At 45.3% G+C, this 20867-nt stretch overlaps 1 protein-coding gene across 2 annotated transcripts in view; it reads left to right on the forward strand.

Moving 5' to 3' along the window:
• Positions 1-356: 356 nt before the first annotated feature.
• The window catches only part of robo3 (roundabout, axon guidance receptor, homolog 3 (Drosophila)), an 86363-nt gene continuing 65852 nt past the window's right edge, over positions 357-20867 (forward strand). Inside the window, exons 1-2 of one of the 2 annotated variants that reach the window (XM_071460962.1) lie at positions 357-940; positions 14071-14397. In XM_071460962.1, coding sequence (XP_071317063.1) covers positions 877-940; positions 14071-14397 — 391 coding nt within the window. In that variant the 5' untranslated portion in view covers positions 357-876. The remainder of the gene's footprint in view (positions 941-14070; positions 14398-20867) is intronic. The other variant, XM_071460961.1, reaches the window with a different exon arrangement.

Below are 20867 nucleotides of genomic sequence, written 5' to 3' on the forward strand. Positions count from 1 at the left end.
ATCCTGTAGGGATGACATCTGTCTTGCAATAATCATTTTTAACATTCATCTGGTCTACAGGCCACTTACAACCTGTCACACACTTATGGAAATGAATAGACACTGTGCTGTTATAGTGACCGCTTGAGAAATGACACAGCTTTCTTTTCATTTACCAGAGTTTACCCTGAGTGTGTTTTTGGATTTATTAATTCACGATGATACAAAATGTCACAAGCATTACAGCGCATTATTTCGCATACCTTTATTTTGAAATTAGGACCGGAAGTTGTTTATGCTATTATGGCAGCATTGACCCCAGTGTGTTTTGGCACCGGGACCGTGTTGTTTTGTGATGAGGCGGTAGTGATTCATTCGTAGTAGCGGAGCAGCGGAGAGGACCGCAGGCGCTGAGAGAGAAGAAGTGACGCTGAGTGTTTGCTAAAGTGCAGTTCTCCTCTCAGCGCGATGACTTCACGGACTTTGGGACTAAAGCTCTCTCAGGAAAAGCCGCTGTGAGCGTTTCTCCTCTGTGGCGTTAATGTGAACACGGAGGGGAGGACGGGACACACTGACCGGCCGCTGCCTGCCACTCACAGCCGCCTCTCCCCTCATCAGCGGCGGCTTGCTCTTAACGGACCATCCGCACGGATTTACATGCGGACTTCGGGGGCGGGGAGAAAAAGTTTCAGTGTGGGATGTTTGAACTTCTAGTTTAATTCTGCGGCGGCTGAGATGCTGCCTGTGGAGTTGGATGCTGTTTGTGGAGATTTCAGCCCGTAGACTGGAAGTCATCCGCACGCCTGTGTGGGACACAGGACTGAGCCGCTGCTGGACAGCTTGACTCACTAACTGTGCTTTATCTGAAGACCGACCTATGAGAGATCTCAGTGTATAATGGAGTACTGCCCGGCCTTGGTTGTCCTCCTGGTTTTATTTGCACTCACAAGTTTGGCATATGGTAAGTTTAAATTGGCACGCATCTGGTTGTTTTGGGTTATGTTTGCACAGATGGAGCCTATATGCTTCATACCAGTGGCGCCCAACCGAGGTCTCACAGACTCCCCTGGGCTCTAAAGGGGGGTTCCACAGAAAAGAAAGGATAAGATATGAATTTTACAGGCTTTATTCACACAAACTGACCATTTCATATCCTCCTTTTCCTCATAAAATGTAATGCATTCTTTAGATGCAACAAATTCAGGAGCCCTTGCCCATAAAAGCCAGTATTTGTGCAGAAGTCAGTATAATCCTCCTGGATGATGTCATTTAAAAGGCCACTTAAACCAGCAGACAGCAGAGTAGCCCATATGCAGCATTACTGTGTGTCTTGCCCAAGGGACTGTGGATTCACACCAGCATCTGCTCCCCACAGAAATCTGACTTTGCTGTGATTCTGGCCTGCTCATTTATCTCTATTATGAGGCCCATTAGGTGAAGACACCTCGGCACAATGCAACTGTGAAACAGAAACAGCACACTCCACACTCAGTTTCCTTCCATTCACTGATGCAGGGTACTGTAAGTGAGCATGGCAGGGGTGGGAGTTTGCCCCCACCCCCCTTCCCCCCAGTGGACAACAATGCTGAAAAATGTATGATTTGTGCTTACACTGTACTGCGTCTGTTAAAGTCCTCGCCAGATGCTACATGTTAAATGTTATACTCTTACTCCATTTTCATATGATTGTTTTCTTGTGTTGTATTGTGCAGACTGAAAACATACACACTGATGGTGGATGAAGATGTGTTCTGTAGTACAAAGCTTCCTTTCCTTGGGGTTAGCCTTCACTAAATCCCCAGACATACATGTCCAACACAGCAAATTGGCCTTTGTAGTTAAACTGCTTTTTTAATGACTCTGTAGTCAAATAATTGCATACAGTGCTTTTATTTTAGCCATTTTAGTTCCTCCTACACCAAACTATGGGGAGAAAAAGCTTCCATTACAGGCACATCATCCACCAGAGCATGATTCTCACTCGTAGACCGAGTCAGCTCCGGGATGATGAAAACCTGCCTAAATGAGCCTGGATGCCGGATCCACAGATCCTCCATCAATCACAGAGGTGTAACTGGTGAACTGCTACCAGGAGGCCACGGGCTCTTTGTCAACACACCCTTGCCTTTGTGTTCTACACAGAAACACCCTGACTATGATGTACAAAGCGATTGTTTCGATGCAAGTGGGATGTTATAGTTTGTGACAGCGTGGTGTCTTTGGGCCTGGCCCTACTGCTGAGGCTTCCTTTTACAAGGCTGTAAACACTAACTATGAACCCAGAGCATATGAACCCAGCATCAGTGAAAGTGCTCCTCCACTGACTTCACATGCTCCTCTGGGACGACAAAGGCTGGATTAAAGCAACTTATTTTTACTTCGGCAAAACACACAGTGACGTTTAATAAAAAGCCCGTACTGTTTTTAGCCATGACGCTTTTTTTTTATTAGTTGAAATTTACATCTAAATATGAGCTTGTGTCACATTCTGACACTGTTATCCTGAGCTGCTTTGAAAGGGAGATTAAAGGGAGAATAAAGCCTCAGATCAGAACAAGCACTGAATGGTAAAATAAGCTGTATATGATAAGATGTATGTTCCCTTTCGCATCTGAAGGGCCCCTCCACACGGTGCCAGAGTCACGTTTCACAGTTGTGGTCCTCAGACTGTTTGGCCAGTAAGGTGACACTGGAGTCTGCACTGTCATCTCTGTCACCATCAGTCAACACAGTGGTCTCTCCAACGACCCGTCAGCGGGCCAAGTGCTCTTTATTAAAGTGGCCGGGTGGCGGGGCCACCTCGTTGTCTCATGAACGCCCCCAAACAGACCAGTGCCCAGATCAAATGGCCGGCGCCAAACCTTGATACCCACACTGTAATTACAGTCTTAGCGCACAACTCCATTTCCTTCAGGGGGAGGGAGGTGCGGTGGGGGGTGGTGGTGGTGATGTGGCTGGAATAGCTCAATTACCAAGACGTGTCATTGTTCAAAGTCTTTTCTGTGGTTTCTGGCGGTGGTGTGTTTTCACATGAGGCATTTCAGACTCGCCATCATCTGCAGTGGAGGCGGTTTCCTTAATGAACTGGTCAAGGACAGTTATAGCTGCTGCTGCGATTAAATCTGAGAGACATCCCAGTTAATGTGTAGTCTCTTTAAACTTGGGATGTACACATCGGACTGTTTTTATCCTAAAAATCAGAAAAAAAACAAAAACAAGCAAACAAAGTAAATCTGCCTCCATCCCAGCACAGTGGAGCAGAATGTTTGGCAGGTTTGTTTTAAATTGTTACTTGTTGATTATCAAACATTTTAGGTTTGAATTGAGTGGGTGAAATATCTGAGACAGATTTCTGAAAAATGGGACTTATTAAACGATTTGCATGGATAGATTCTACTAGAGGGAATGAAACATTGAATAAATACCCAGTTAGTTTGATTACATATTTATTGCACAGTTGGTGGCTGCGACTTGAACTAATTATCCACACTGTAAAGCTCTGCCTTGTTATTTATCTCAGTCTTACAGTTGCTACCACATTGTTGATGTGCCTGACTTGCAACAGTGTTACTGTGGATGACTCATAACGAGCCAACGTATAGTAGCGTAGGTTTTTGCTGTTGGCTTATTGACAACATGTCTCCGTTCTGCAGAGAGAAAAAGGAGACAGAGAAAGCTTTTGTAGTCCTTTTTGAGACCAAACACACACTCACACACTGAGTGCACCTTCCTCCTCCCCCACCTGCCTGCCCATCTGTTCTTTACAGATCAATTAGACTGTCAATAGCTCAGCAAGCTTTGGTATGATACATGGAAATGAGCTATATCTCCTGAAAATCATTATAACACAAGCAAATCCTAATTTACACTGATTGAAAACTAACAGTGGAAAGGCCGGGCAAAGATCTAAACATCCTCTTCCTGTCATCGCAGAATCAGCAGCGCTAATCGCGAGCTGAAACTGCTGTTTGAAGCTTAGTTGACTGTTTCCGGCGTCTTCTGTTTTTTTTTTTTTTCCACACAGCTGCTGGTTTGCTAAATTTAGAAATAAGAAAGAAATAATTGAAAAATGTGGGAGTTGAGCTGAAATTCTGCATTTTGCTCGTCACTGAACAGCTGCTCATTATGTCGAAGACAGAATTTTCATCAAATATTCATCACGCAAACATCACACAGGTTATTTGAGCATTTGCATGTAGTAATGGAAACAAACAATACAGGAAATATGCCCCATCTTTTTCCCTTTCCAAATGTAACCATAGTGCCTTTTCACAGTGTACAGCTCCATCTGCAAACCCAAGGGTTGCACTTCCTCTCTTCATGGCACCGCTTAATATCCCTGCACATTCCTGCCACTGAGGGCCAAAGTAAACACACGCTGGGGCACCAGAGACCTCTCCAACCGGCATTTAAAAAAAAGGGACAAAAAGTGAGCAGGATCTCTACTTAGCAGCGGGCGCTGACAGGACAAGTCAGCTATCCCCTCTCCTTAAAGGTCTCAAGTGCGACCGCCTGAGGGGCCCGACACAATACCGCCTGAGCTCCCCACCTCAGGCTGTAGACAGATGGATGGCCCCCCAACATTAGTTCCAGTGGGTTTTTGGAGGGCTGACCTCTCTATCGCTGCTCGTAACACTGAAGCCGACGTGGAGGGAGGCGGATCACAGGCCGCCGCCATCTGACCATAATGAAGTCTGAGTCGCAGAGCGCAAGGCAGCATCGGCCCACAATGATACAGGCTGTACCTGGGCGATACAGGTGGTACAGGTGTTGCTGTGTTCTCCAAGTGGAGGACTTTTCCTTGCTCCCATTATTACGGTACATCAACAGAAGTTTGCAAAAGTCTCTTCATTAAAAAGTAAAACTCCATGCTCTTAGCCCAGATGTTTAACCAGATGGGTTTCCACACAGGTGTTGTTGTTGTACAGTAGAAACACAATCTATAAGTCATCACGGTCTTACAAAGCCCTGTACACAGGTTGCACAGCTCCTGCAGGTACAGTAGGATGGATGTGTTACCTGCAGTCTCTCTTTTATAAGAGCCATCCAGTTTGTTATTGCTTCATTTGGAGAGTGATTAAATTAGTCACTTAGATGGATTATATCGTTTTTACAGCCCCACAACACACTGTCCTTTTTGTCTCTTCTGCCTCTGAGTCCAACGTGAGCAGATGGTTTCCATCAACTGTCAGTCAGTCAAATCTTCCTGTTTACCCAGCTTTTCACCAAGTGCGGTGTGAAGCACAACAAAAGTGTGCCACAGAGTGAAAGCCAATACCCACGGGTAAAAGCTACAGCTGTCCCCGCCGTTACTTTGTCGGCGCGTTGTATGTATTTGCGAGAGCCTGGCACTGGAAACTCGGCGTGGGGAAAGAGCCAACTGATAATGGATCGTTTTCAGCACCAGTGTATCAAGGTGATGCTGCGGTGGAGGGATTTTGACAGCCTCTGTCAATGATTTAATGGCGGGCTTCAGAAGTGACAGGGACAGCTCTTTTGGAAAAGTGACAGTCGCTAGGTGCCTGTTATTTTGTGATGGGAGTGCTGATACACAAAGGGTGACTTGGGGATAGGAGGCAGTTAGATGAGTGCCTCTTTGGCTATTAGTTTTCCGTAGCAGCTCTGCTTGCTGATTGATGGCTTCGCGAGTTGTTCTAAAGGGAAATGCTTATTAAAAAACGTGACTTGGGTGACAGGCAGTCAGAGTGCCGCCCCAACCTGTGAGAGCAACTCTCAGCAAAAACTGTGGCATTTAGAGAAGAGATGGGGAGTTTCACATCAGTTCCTCCTCTTCCTGTCTTCAAGGTTATCAGACTCAGTCCCTACTGCAGCTGCACATTCTGAGTGTTTCATATATGACTGGAGCTCAGTCATATTCTGGTGTCATAATCTTCTATCTTCTTACATTGGCAGCAGTGGATCATGAAAAATGATCAATGGAACTTTATATTTGACACAAGCAGAGTGAATTGAACCATCCAGCTGAGAGAGGAGGACTGTATCTCATCACCATCCACCGCTGATCCCTAAAACCAAAATTACATTGTGTGGAGTAATTTGAATGGAAAATGAGCTAAAGCTTCAAATCAGGCTCAGTCCCCCCCTCCGTTAGGAGTCCTAGACTCCTCCCTGTCTCAACCCTTCCCTCCCTCCCGAGTGACACGTGTGATCTGTGTGGTCAGACAGATAGGAGCAGATAGCTGCCGGCCGGTGTGTGTGTGTGTGTGTGTGCGTGTGTGTGTAAGCGGACACAGATCTAATAGGAACTAATCTTGAACTATGCTGCTGTGGGACAGGAAACCAATGGCATTTCCCCACAGCTGTGTTAGGCCACCCACAACCAGTGGTGTGGCCGTCCTGGAGCCCCTCGAGGGTTTACTCCCTGACATGAGCAAATACACTGCTGTGCCTTCACTGACAAACCCTAATTAACTGACGATTGCCTATAAGAAATAATCCAGTCATTAATAATACAGCCTTACTTTAAGACTAACTCTGTTGGCTGTCTTATCCTGGCTCCCAGTTTCGACTCTTCCTTCCTTTCCTCCCTCCAGTATTTTCTCCTCTATTTCTTCTTGTCTCTTCTTGCTCTCATCACGTAGAACACTTGGAGCAAAATCGAATGAGGAGTGAGTAGTTGCCACATACAGTTGCTGCTCTCTTGTTCTTTCAAAGCCTCTCCAAATCCCCCCATGGTGGAGTCAGTGGAGAAAATCGATGCTTCTCACTGGCGGGTCACTCTTACTCATACTGACAGCTCTTGGCAGGATCGGTGCTAACTTGAAGGAGTTTGTGCTGGTTGTACATTAGTCCCCAGGACTGCTATTTACAGATGCCTCCCTAAAATTTAAAGTTCTGTGACTGTTCTATCAATGTTGATACGGACTGTTTTGCAGAAGCCTTTGCTTGGTTACTTGTACCGGACTGTGATGCAGGAACTTGAGGAAAGAGCATATCAAAGTCAAAGTAAGCAGCTGAAGTCTCAGTGGAAAGGGACGTTTTGCTGCCCCCTCAGACTTGTTTCTGAGCTTGGAGAATCAAAGCTTAATCAACTCCCAAGCCTCCCAGCCATGTTATACCACGAGGAACTTTTTGTGTAAAAATGGTCTGTTAGGCTCAACTATCTGCTCCTGTTGGACCGGATAAAGACACTGCTGTTTGCTCTCTATCTACAGCAAGCTGCTTCTGCCTTGTCAACGTGCCCGAACATCCAGCCAGAACTCATTTCAGCTGTTTTGCCAGTGCAAGAGGCCATACTCAGAGGGAGCGGGAAACAGTGTTGTTAGTGGAAAGGGCTTTTTTTTGTGCTGCCCTGGGAGTTTGGATCCTTTTGCTCCCAATTTCCACAATCCCCTCTCCTCAAAGCAAAGAGAAAGAGAAGCAGCTCCAGCCCCTACTCATGAAGCTGTTCATCGCCCCAAGAGGGCCGTGATAAAAACTCCCAGTTTCCTTTTACAAAGTTCAGCCTGCCCATTTAGATGCTTAGCATCAACACAAGCTCAATTAAGGAGGTTGTCTCTTAATGGCTGGCGCTTTGTATTCTCATGCAAGTGTGTAATGTTGTTGTCCCCACAGGGTCAGAGAGTGGAAGGCTACAGAGAAAGCACTCCAGCCTGACACCCCCCCCCCCCCCCCCCCCCACTGCTGCCAATTTAACTTTGAATGCACATTTGCAAATCAATTCCTGTGGCTTCGGTGAAAATCGAGAGACAGAGGCAAAGCTGTAAAACAACAAATTCTCCAGGAGGGGAAGCCGGCCCCGCTGAAAGGAATTGCAGATGAGGGAGGAATAGGAAAGTTGTTGAATTTTCTTCGATCGAAAAAAGATTTTTCTTAGCCATTAACAGCTGTGTCTTTTTAAGTGGAACTGGGGGAGGGAGGGTGGTTATCTCGAGTGCGTTGTGATGGTTAGCTCAGCTTAGCCTTAATTTTAGTGGCTTAAGCCAGACGATGGCTTTTTTTTACCTCGAATCACCACAGAGTGAATGGGAGCACCGGCTCTTGATGTATTGTAGTATTCTGATTTATTTTCAAGTCCTTCAGGCTGAAATGAAAGGTGTTTCTCACCCTGTCTGACGGGGCTGGAGCGCCATCCGTGTTTTACGTCCTCTTCCCTACAGGGCTGTAGTGAACTGAACATTCTAACCCCATGTGTGATGACACATAAAGCCTCTATGAGCGGGTGCAGTTGGCTCGGGTGGGGGGATGCTGGACCTTCAGCAGTAGGACACTTGGTAAGTAGGTGTGAGGATTTCTGTCGACCTCGAGACTGAGCCTTGTACAAATATCAGACAAAATGACTATGAGAGCCTTCCTGGATTTATTGTCTCAGTGCGTCTGTGTTTGGAAAAATAGCGCATGAGTCTGTGAAGTGCACTCTGGGAAAGATGCAGGGCTGAGTGCACATTTACATCCAGAGCTTCTGATTTGGTTTGACCTCAGTGTTTCTTTTTTTTTTAATGACAAACTGTCGACGCCTTTCATCACCAGCAGCAGCATCCTGAGGACATCTCTAATCACGTGCTCAAAACGAGCTGACAGTCACTTGCTTGACCTGTGACTCCTCAGTGGGGGATTATTTCTGGCTAATTGGAGCGGAGATATTTTCATGTCAGTCAAAGTAGCTTTTAATGTGTGGAATCAAAAATGGTGGCATTAAAAGTTCCCTATTTCAGGGCTTGTAGATATTAAAATGTGGACTTCACAAGTATTGATATCGCTTTGCTTCATGTCTTAACTGATTGCTGTGAACAGTTAGCCCCCCCCACCCCCACCCCCCACATGCAAATAACCTGTGGACCCCGTCCTTGTAGCACTTCAGTGCGAGTCAAGAGAACTGGAGCGATGTAACATGTGTGAGTTACTGGCTGTTGTTCTGTTGTGTTTTTCTGCCTGTTCAGAGGATGTAAATCTGCTCGGGGATGAAAGCCCAGGGGAGGAGTTGGGGAGGAGTTGGGGGGGGTAGGTCTTTGGCAGTGGTCCTCTGTGCTTGTTTTATATCAGGGCGGGGCAGCACCCAGACAGTTGTTTGTGCACTAGATGAGAAAAAGTTGTGGCTCAGCACTTCGCCATCCTCCATCACAGAGAGGTGGCTGCAGGAGTCTGAGCTCCCTGTGGCTGTTTTGGTCCAATTTCTCTCCTTCACTTTTTTGCCTTACACAATATTTCTCAGTCACACTCTCAGGCTTTATTCTCTCTCTTTCCTCCAGTTAAAGCACCTTTGAAGTAGTTTGACCGTAATTCACTGTGTACATGCATTTGTCTTGAAGTGAAATATAATCTAAACACAGAGTCCTTTTGATTTTGAGTGTGTGAGTTTGAACTCAACCAGGTTGGCAGAGAAATTTGATGCTGACCGAGTGGAATTCATTCAAATAAACAGTGTCCTGCTTTTCTTGGCTGGATTAATGAGTCTTATAACAGGAGGAATTCAAGTAGAGTTTTGTATGAAGATATAAACTGTACTGTACTTTTAAACTCGAGTGAGGACTCATTATTTGCCACTGGTGTCAGTGAGTCCACAGTTGTAGTCTGACCACATGCAGCTTTTCTAATGACATAGTGAGCATGTAATTAGCTCGGGGAAATCTAAATCTTTACCTAGCAGAGCAGATATTTGGATCACCTTCTCTTCTTTCAGTTATCAGTTATAAAGATAGTTGAAGTGATTGTGATAGTGACTGTTTAAAGAAAAGAAGGTCTATAAAGCTACTACACTGCAGAGAGTTCATCCAATAATAATGATCCAAGTTCATAACAATCCTTTGATGTAGCAGTAATTTGTAGGTACATGCAGGCAGGTAGCACAGGTTTGCACCTCATTCAGTATGTTTGAATGAGTCTCCCCCACAGGTGCTGATCTGGAGTGAGAGGTGATAGCTGTAAAAGGTACAGCATATGATTCATATCAATTTCACATGACACTGAGCCCTCATATCCTGTATAGAGGAATCTGCTGTTTCTAGATGCATTTATGCAGCGTTTTCCTTTCATTTTCCACCGTTCTGCTAATTTACATGGAGAAAAATGTCATATCAGGCCTTTAAAAATGTTTTTACCACCACTGATGCTATCAGCTCTACAAGGTAAATCACGCATGCAGTAAATCTGCCACAGCTCTCCTTTGGCGTGGCAGCATAGAGAGTAATTCATCTTTCCTGCTCAGGCCGTTCTTGTCAGACAGATTCTGGCTCTCTCAGACCGGACTCCTGCAGCATCCCTGTGGTTTCATTAGCTCACATGTAGCTCTGAGAGTTCCTGCCATCTAGTCGTACACCGCGGGCAGGAGCTAATAGGTCCTTAGAGGGTCCAGACGTTCCTATTAGACACTTTCTTCAAGACAAGCAGTCATACGGTGCACTCTCCAGCTGTCCACTTAACCCACTTTGAGTTCATCTTTTCCTGCCTCGCCGTTATCTGTTAAATACATCTACGCTCACTTTGAGCCACGGAGCACGGGGACACCGCTCAGCTTAGAAATTCAGACATCCTTAAGCTGTATGGCAGCGCAGTCGGCTCCTATCAGCCACGCAGATCTGTACCATTGTGCTGTCATACTGATGTACAGCCTGCAGGTATGCAGAGGAGCTCGTGCAGCGTCTCATCATCTTATTTCTGAGCCGCACATCCGTGTGACACCCCAGGCTGAGGTGGCGCTGGGTTTCTGTTGGGCCACCGAGAGATTGCCTCATCGAGTCTAAATTGGATGGCGGGCATATCATGTGTAAGAGCTGCTGTTCAGTGGATGTTTAGCTCAGTCTCACACGGTGGTCTCTTCTCCTTAAAAAGCCTCCGCTTTACATTTCCACATGACTTGTTCCAACCAGCTCGGACTGTAAAATTTATGAGTCAGCTCTTAAAGGCTCTGTCCTGCTGAGCTCTCAGCACAGACACCCCCCCACCCAAACCCAAACCCCCGAGCCAGACTCAGCTCAGCCGTGATACATATGCTCCCTGAAAGCTGCTAGATGAGCGGTCTCTATCTGCAGCTCAGAGACCAGGAGGGAGGAGAGGCTGCTTTCTGTTATTCCACAGGAGATCAGTCTAGGAAGAAATATATTACTAACTGTTACTTTTTATATATTCATTTTTAGAAATGTGTGGCCTCAAGTGTTTCATCTGGTGGTCCTGAGATTAGGGTTTGCATAAGATTAGACTCCCATGGGCCAATGGTGGCACTCTGGGAGGGCACCAGCTGTCTCCTGACCAACAGTTAATGTACTTATCCATCATCAGTATGGCCACATAACCACAACTACTTAAAAGCAAAGCATCTTGATAAACTGCCACCAATTTGACGGTGCAGTTTATTTTATTTTCATTTTATCACAAGTAGTCATAAAAACAATATAAAGAAAGTGGCTGAAACTCAGCTGTGGAGGTGATTTCCTCAGTGGTTTAACTCACTGCTCAGGTGGAATTTTATATCGATCACAGTTGAACACAGCTGATTCATTTTTGAACATTAATTTGCCTCCAATTCTTTGTTATGTGAAATCCCATTTGTATGTAAAGTGAAAAAGCACAGCAGTGGTGACACAGCTTCCTCCGCCTCCATCTGTGAGAGTCAGTGAATGGTAATATTTGGAACATAAAAGAGTGGTTGGTGAATTCATTGTTCACATTTAAACACAGTTTGTGATCAAACCCATTTCTTTTAGGTTGAAGGAAGAGGGGGAAATTGCAGTTATGTGTTTTTGGCATTAATGGCAGTCATATATAACCTGAAAAGGTATACATCTGATCACATTCTGCTTTCAGTGCTTCAGGACGTAGACATCAGACAGAAGCCCAGCTGCTATTTGACTCTAACTAGGAGCCACTTCAAAGCCTCAATACCATTTCCTGCTATTCACAGCTTCCTATTTCTCCATTTTGCTGAATGTAATTGCATTTAGAGCAGGGCCATCAGACGATACTCTACATTCCCATCAGCAAGAAGCACTTAGGTGGAGTTCTTAATCCCCCCAAAACCTTATGGAGGATTTGTCACTTTGAGGGGAGGAATTTTGACTGCTTTTGTTATCAGGTGTTATCAGGACAGTCGGAACCTTTGAACTCCTACTCATTCATGCACCTGTGGGAAGAAACCATTATGGCCCCTTTCTCTCATGTAGGGCCCGCAGCACATGACACTGTCTGGTATAGTGGGAGATACTGGTGCTGGAGGCACACTGTCAGCTTTCTTTCCACAGCAGAGGAACAACACTGGAAACAAGCTGCTGTCTCCATTTAACCCAAACTGAAACAATAGAATATTGTGATATTTCCCACCATATGCGATATATCGATAATATATAATAATTTGTTTTTGTCAGTTTGCAGTTTTGCACAGTCTGCCCTGCTGTCAAGTCCCACCCTCATGTCACCGCTTTGCTCACTGTATATTGTTTCTTGGTATAAGACAAATAAAAACTTTGAACTGCTTTGTGGAAGCATTAGTTTTACCTGAAACATAAAATACAACAATATAATTATATTACACTAAGACCCAAGTCCTTAATGTTGAAGCAAGCAGCTCATCTTTTCTGCCTCCCTGTTATGAGCACGACCACCAACCTCCAGCTGTGACTGCTCTGAAAACACAAAGTTGCGTAACACAGCACTGTTATGTGAAGGATGCCTTTCAGGGACAGGGTTTTAGTTTAAAAACGGTACATCTTACTGGTGGAGGGGGAAGGCAAGCCGAGTCAGAAATACGCAGTCGCGAAGCTGTGAACGCTGTAACAGTCATTACTGGAACAAAAAGTTGGTTATTGTGGAAATCAGCGGTGAGACGCACCTCCTGTTGTCACTCTTTCATACGCTCTCCAGGGGGATACTTCACTTGTGCCTCGTGGCGCTTGAGTTTGTGTTATTGCCTCTCATACATAATTGTACCACCAACGTGCTGTCATTCAAATTGACGGGGGAAGAGGAAAGACGGGATGGGGGGGGATGGGGGGGGGGGGGGGGGGGGGGGGGGGGGGGGGGTAAAGCAATTTCAAAGCTTGGCAAAAAAAACCTGTGGGAATTACCTAGACTCCATCTTTGTCTGCTTCTGTCTCTGTCTTTTCATTTATGTCTGTCAGTCAGAAGCTCTGCAGACGGCATAAACACTGACCGGAGACACAACACGTTTACATTGATTCTGTTATATTAAAGAGATGCAAACAGTGATACTGAATAATTCAAATGTCTTTACAATCTCAAAATATGTCCATTTGAAAACCATGTGGGAAAAGTGTCTATTTGAATTGTTTGTACATGGTATGTTTGATATCTGACTGTTTCAGTAAAGTTCAGTCAACCTACTTTCCCATGAATTCTGATTAGCACAGTTCTACCACATTTACTTGCCTCCCCCCCTCCCCTCCCCTCCCCTCCTCTCCCCTCCACTGCTGGAGAATCGGGTTTTGGTTTAATAGATGCTGGATTTAGAGCATGTCATTTTCACACGTCCTCTTGATTTATACTTTGAATGTAACTGCGGAGTAATTACATTACATGCTCATTTCACAGAGCCATGTTGTCGCTGATAAAATTGTGCGTTTCTCTGCAGCTGAAGCTCAGGAGGTTTGGAGAGAGGGCAACTGTGATGTGTGCGTTTTTATAAGTTGAGCCACCTACTTGCCTCTTGTGTGCAGAGGCCAGGATGTTAAAAAAAAAAAAAGGCTGAGGATTTTTATGTTCTGTGTTTATTATGGTCCTTACCCTTCCTACACTGGTGCAACCACGCTCTTTACATCCTGAGTCAGTCTAAATGTATCATGCTGAAAATCCAGTTTTTGATTGAAAAAAAAAATAGCTTGAAATTAAAATTTAGCCTCATTTAGTATAATTTGAGCAGCTGCAGTGCTTTTTCAACATCTGTAACATCTCCCAGAAACACAGACACTTATTGTGCTTTTCTCTTCAATCTGTCTTCTGCTGTCTAAGCTTTAAAACGAACAAATGGCTCTGGTTTAGTTTACTGTAATTGTGCCTCAAGTTTTAGTCCTATTGGTGTCAATTAAAGCTCATATTCAAAAATCAGCACCGTTATTTAAAAAAAAAAAAAATCACCACAAACGGCTGAACAAAGTCTCGACCCTTTCTCTTCCCTGCCTCCAGGATCCAGACCCCGGTTAGAGGACGCCCCTCCTCGAATCGTAGAACACCCGTCTGACCTGATAGTGTCGAAGGGCGAGCCGGCCACCCTCAACTGTAAGGCCGAGGGCCGGCCGGCCCCGGTGGTGGAGTGGTACAAGGACGGCGAGCGTGTGGAAACGGACCGAGAGGACCCTCGGTCCCACCGGATGCTCCTACCCAGCGGCTCCCTCTTCTTCCTGCGAATTGTGCACGGGAGGCGGAGCAAGCCCGACGAGGGTGTCTACGTGTGCGTGGCGCGCAACTACCTGGGGGAGGCTGTCAGTCGCAACGCCTCCCTGGAGGTGGCAAGTAAGTGCCTTTGGTTTTTTGCTGTGTCGGCTCGATTGCTCAGGTGTGTGTGTGTGTGTGTGTGTGTGTGTGTGGTTGAGCTGCTCTGTGCTCATGTGGGGCAGATGAATAGGAAGTGAAGGAGAGAGTGAGGGACAGATGATGTGACAGTACGATGATATTAAGGATTAAAGTCTCAGGAGCGGCTGTTGTCATGATGATGAGGGAATTTACTCCATAAGAAGAACTGTGTAGACGTAAATTCAATAACATGAGTGCATTTCACACCTTGGAGTGAATATCACAAACAAAAGGAACACACTGCACAGTCTGTGTGGTGATGCTTGTCCATATATCAGGTGTCAAACACCTTGTTATGTATTATTTAGTTCCAGTAATAAGAGGTGGATTCAATCACAGATGGATTTCAGGAGTAATAAGGTTAGCCGCACTATGAAAGCAGTGCAGGGTGGAGGCAGCTTCAAAGGACTCTGTGGTCTCTTATCACCGCCATCACTCGGCTGAGTTAACGCAAGACACCGCCCCTGACCTTGGTGTCAGATCTCCTGGCAGCTTGCACCCTGAGGCCCCCCACAACCCCCCACCCCTTACCCACCCTTCATTCTGCTTCCTAGCCTCCGACATCACATCCTATCTTCTCCCCGCGCCAGAGAGCCCGGCCCCTGTCGTGTTGTGACCAGGCCCCTGTGACCAGGCCTGTTAATGTAGATGGATGACAGCTAGCACCAGCGAAAAAGATAACACTTGTCGCCACTGGATAGGAAAACTGAAAAAAAAAAACTTTGTTGCAGGGAGGGGAGGAAAGGCCACTTTTAGTTGGCAGCTTCTCACTAGCAGATGTTAGTCCCTTAAAATACAACAAACTCCTGTCAGATGAGTTTCCAGCAGACAGCCCCTGATTTTTTTTTTTTTTGCTGCTTATGATCAGTGGCACTTTAATGAAATGCGGTCAGGGCTAATTAAATCTTTGCTGCTAGATTCGGCCATTACCTTTAGTGTTAGAAGAAAGTTTAACTTTGTTTTGACAGCAGCAGCAGCAGGTGATTATAAATATAGGCTGTTAATATGACTATAGACACAGTTTTGGACTGAGTTGTTGCTGCATCCAGGACAAGCCGTAACCTCCAGGGCTGAAAATGAGGCCAAAAACTTCAGTTCCTCTAATGGCCACTTGAGACTGGCTTCAAAAGTGAGTCAATCCCCATAGAATCTCATGTTAAAATGTCCAACAAACATGTGTACAGCCCGGTAGAAAAACAGTTTTGGCTAATCTTTTCCTTCATGACAACTGTACCAGGGTGAATTTTATATAACTCACCTGTTTAAGTTGTATTAAAGCTTAAAGTTATGCACAATGGAGGGTGTGGCCTCTTTGAGTGACAGGTGGGCTGAGCGTATGCTTGCCACAAAGCGGCATTCGCCAAAGCCCATATTTGGATTACCTGGGAGGTAGGCAGAGCAGCTCACTCTGAGCTTCCAAACCGCTCCTCAGAAATCTATGGGTGACGTCACAGAGGCTTCGACCATATTTATTTACTACAGGATGGCTTTTTGTTAAGGCACATTGTAAGAAAATAATTTAACTTGTGTTTTCAAAATGCAGTTTGGCCATCGCCATCTTGGTTTTTTGAAACCATAAGAAACCATATTTGGTCGTGAAGGTGGAGCTGAGGTGGAGTGAAGGGTGGATCTGACCTGCAGGCAGGTCATTGTGTGTGGTGCAGTCTGTCAATCACACGGTAGCCCTGCCCTAATGCATACCCTGCTTTATTGTCCATTTTCCTCTAAAAGGACCATAATTTAAAAAAAATAAACATTATGCTGTGCTGAAGAAGACTTGAAACCAGAGACTGAGACCATAAACTCATTAGGAAAACATTTACTGAAGTAATAAATCAAGTGAGAAGTAAAGACATTTTCCCGTAAACTTCAATACAATCTGACTTCTTTTTACAACCAGCGGAGTCGCCCCCTGATGGTCATTAGGTAGAATACAGGTTTAAGGCTCTTCAGCGTTGGCTTAACTTTTCAGACCCCGCATTTGTAAATACAATGTATGTTCTTCACATCATGCTGCTGGAAGGTTTAAACTTTGTTTGCCTTCACTCTGGCCTCTCCTAGTATCGCTCACATTTTAAAGCTGAAACCATTTCAGGAATTTCTCATCTCTTATTAACACAAACCAGCTGAAGGTGGTAAAAACCAACTCCACTCCCAGTAAAAATCTGTGAAACTCTAGACTCCTGTCAAACACCTTACAGTCGGGCATCATATTTTCTTGAAAGGCTCCAGCCCCCTAACTTAATAATCAGGCTGAAGCTCCCCTGACTGCCTCCACAGGAAAAAAAAAAACAGCCCATGAATCATTTGCTCTCCTCTGTAAACGGCTGGGATCTGTGCAGTGTGTCCGTCATCTTACCTAAAAGCCTTCCTCAAGCAGCATGAAGAATGACTTCTCACCTTGCTCTTGCTCTGTTTTGGTATCAGCATGAGAAGCTGCAGGGTATTTGTGATATAAGCTGTATGTGGAAACCAGGAGGACAGAATAGGTGGAGGTGTTGTGACTCACTTTTCACAGAGCTGGTTGTGAAGGAATAGAGCAGCGACAGATGCCAGAAATTTCTCAGCCCCCGTGAATAATCCTTAATGTTGCTGCCTACACTTTTCTTGCACTATGCTGCTTTTTAGCGCTACGCAAAGGAGCTGTCTTTGCTTTTCTTCATTCATGACACTAGGATAGTACTTAAACAAAACTAAGGACTCATGATTAATGTTAATTATTTTTGCGGTGATATTTCCGGCAGCTGCTGAAGGTGACAAGCCAGTCTAATCCCCTTGAAGGGCAACATCGACATCATTTCAAACAAGGCTCTTGGAGGCCGTGCAGGGTCATGTTTGCAGACAAAGGGTTTTGGTGTGTATTCTGGGGCTCTTGTGATTCAGCCTGTGGGGCCATTGAGCTGATCGCTCCATCTATGTCTCTGTATGTCCGGCTTTCTGTTGCTTTCCCTCATAACGCCCTGGTCCTCTGGGAGGTGACATTCTCCGCAGCTGTCTGCAAAAAGACACATGCGCAAGGACACAAGTTGGCATACAGCATTTGTTCTCCCAGACAAGGATCCCTAATCCACGGTGGCAGAGGAAAAACTGCAAGTGTGTGTCTTATTCGTGTCGTCTTGTTTTTGTGTCTGCCTGCACACAAATCCACTACAGCACTTTTGGAGTATTGCCTCTAAAAAGAGAAAGAGAGATGGAGAGAGAGAGAGAGAGAGAGAGAGAGAGAGAGAGAGAGGGGTTATAGAGAACAAACAGTGGCCTGTGCCAAATGCAAGTCAGTGCCAGCTCCTGCCAGCCTCCTCTGCATGGCACCAACAGGGCCGGAGGTAAGGCCACAGGCACAGAAGCCCCGCCTGGAGCTGCCAGGGGGCTCAGCGTGGCATCAGAGAAGGCGCAAGATGGCGCTTTGTGGCATCATGTCATCCCCACCCCCCAGCCTGTGACTTGGAAGCACTGGGGACAAACTGAGAGGGAGCTGCATTGTGTTATTGGTGTGTATATTTGGTATCAGGGTGGGAGCCAACACAGTGGGAAGGGTGGAGGGTTCAGGAGGTTTAACCCCTAACGGTCTGTCCACTGCAGGCTCAGAGGCAGTGTGATGAAGCCAGCAGCACAGATCATTTTAATGTAGAGATATTACTACAGCAGCAGGCGATGAACGTCCTTCGAGGTCAAATAACTGTGACACTAGACACTCCCATCATCTTAGCTGTAGTTTGAATACTTAATTAATAATAATTTCACCTTTGAAGTGGTCCCGCACCCAAAATCTATCTTTTAAAGTTCAAACATAGCCGTGCAGGCTTGAAAAAGGTGGCTGTAAAATGTTTGTAGACTCCTCTCTGACAGAGAACATCTGTGTATTTCACACAACTCCTGCAGTATAATCACATTTCTCACTCTTCTCATAGGAATTACTATTGACATCAGAGCGCAATAGTACAGCATGGAGACAGGTGATGTACCTTGTAATAAAATAAGGTGTTGGCCATTGGGAAATTTTGACCTGTTGGTGATGCTGGATAAAATTTCAAGGCAGAATATTAGGCCTCATCCTTTGGGGACCATGGATGTCTGCAACAAAATTCATGGCAATATGTTTTGTAGCTGTTGAGATATTTCACTCTACAGCAACATGTTGGACAGATCAACATCATTAACCCTGCACTTTCGCCACTAGTAAAACTAAAAGCAGCACCTGAGTCCTTTAATGTTGGGTATCTGCCAATTCTGAGTCCTGCCCAATGCTCATATTTACCTAAATGTTAATGAAGTGTGTATTGGTACACACTGAAACTAGAAGGGCACTCAGATAGCGCAGACCTCCACTAAATCCAAACATACACCAGACTTCAGTGAAAAAAAAACTAATTCATAGTAAGGTGATCAAGAGCTGCACCAACATTTCACAGGTTTGTCCCTGACCTGTGAACTTTTCCTTCGTCAAGTTCAGTGCAAATCAGTTCAGTACTTCTAAGTCAGTCCTGCTGACAAATAAACAAACAGACCCAGGTGAAAGTATAACCTTGGTAATAACAGCTGTAGACTACTAACCACATTCAAAGTTGTCATGAAACTTTTTAATAATCAGCAGTTGTGTTGACTCTTCTGCTTTTGTCTGGATGGGCTCAGTCATTCTCCGTCATTATTTCTCAAGTGTGTCCAGGCCATTTTTCCTCTCCACATTCATACACTGACTATTAGGCACTCAATAACTCATTAGGGAAGTTTCTGCTTAGTTACCTCAGTAACAGTTTCCACTTATTATTAATGACATGTTTGATGAATGGATGTTTGATGCATGAACTGTGTGAGTCTTCAGTCAGGCTTCAGCAGCGTGTATCTTAACCTCAGATATGATATAGCAGGCAGGTTAAAGTAGTCCTGCATTTTTAAACAAACAGGACACCGATTACTTTGCATAGTACTAAATATTAAAGACAAACAGGTAGAGTATCACATTGCATTAACTTGGAGAGCTATAAAAAAAAATCATGTCCTAAATGTAGTGTCAATAGAAAATCCCAAGAGAAACACAGAACCGACACAGTTTCATGATATATTTAAATTTCTTGTCATCCAGCAATAAGCCTTGAAAATCCTTTTGCCAGTCTGTACCTTCCTTTACCTTGCATTAACAACAGATCCCACACCACTTTACTAAATATTTCCTTCCAAAATTTGTATTTTTTCCCCTCAATCCGATCCAATTTCATGCATTAAGAGAGATTCTTTGATCCTGAAAATGTGGCCTGCAAAGTTACGTGCCAGGAGCAGAGGCCAATTCATGTCAGAGGCATAAAAGTCAGTCAAGCACAATAGACCTAACGGGCCGACACCCCTGGGTTGGGATTTTGGCTTTCAGAGTGACTTGCCCGAGCTCCTGGCGGCTTTTTCTTTGAGTGTTTTACACCTCTGACGTTTTTATTATGCCGGCTATGTTTCCAGCGCCTGGCTTTATGGCTCATGAATATTCACTCTGACAGGGGAGGGGAAGAAGTGCTTTTTCGAAGGTGCTGGGGGCGGAGTCAGAGGAATTGCAAATAAAACTGACTCAAAGGGTTTTATACCCCCAGAACCAACCCCCCACCCGTTTTTTAAAGGTTGTTTGGAGGTCAAGCCTTCAAGGTTGGAGATAGCAGCTGCCTGCTGGAATCTGGGGAATGAACAGGTGAAGGTGTGATGAAACCCCTGTCTTCCTCTGCCTTTGTGTGTGTGTGTGTGTCTGTGTGCGGGTGTTTACATCCACAAGTCTTTGTAGCAGTGGTCTGGTCTGACTTTCTCACCTGTAGTAATCCTAGACACAGTGTGAGAGAAACAGCTGAACGGGACTGTCACCAGTTGGAGCCCCCTTTCTCTTTCTTTCTCTTTCACACACACACACAAACACACACACACACACACTGCGACCCCTGTGCAGAAAAATGGATTTCAGGGTTTATGGATTTGGAAATGGGGAAAAGATTTGGGGGCTTAGAAAAGAGTTTTGATGGGTGAGAAGTGTGGGTTGGGCTGGGGGCTCCGATAAAGGAGACAAAGTGACCCCACCCCCTCAATCCCACTGGCTCCTCTCTGCCCCCTCTCCTTCTGCTGTCCATGCCCTCCTCTAGCTGCCCTCTGTCCCTGTTATTAACCCTGGTGCTCTGCAGCCATATGGGTTGTGATTGCAGCTCTGTAGTGCACGCTGTCACACTCAGTGGAGTGCACTCACACTGATGTGCACATCCATACCGCGTGTACGAGTACCTACAGGGTATGGCTAAGCACCCTTTAACCTGTGTTTTATATGTCTCAATCCACAGCCTGTTTTAAATACAGTTGCCTTAACACCAAGGTTTAAAACATCTTTACTGCCTGTCTAGTTATGATCATGTTGAAGTGAAGCTGCTGACAGCCTTGGCTCTCCAGGCTAA

This window comes from Trachinotus anak, unplaced genomic scaffold (assembly GCF_046630095.1).
Source record: "Trachinotus anak isolate AG129_WGS33_773 ecotype Australia unplaced genomic scaffold, CSIRO_AGI_Tana_v1 ptg000024l, whole genome shotgun sequence".
In the NCBI taxonomy this organism is placed as follows: Eukaryota; Metazoa; Chordata; class Actinopteri; order Carangiformes; family Carangidae; genus Trachinotus; species Trachinotus anak.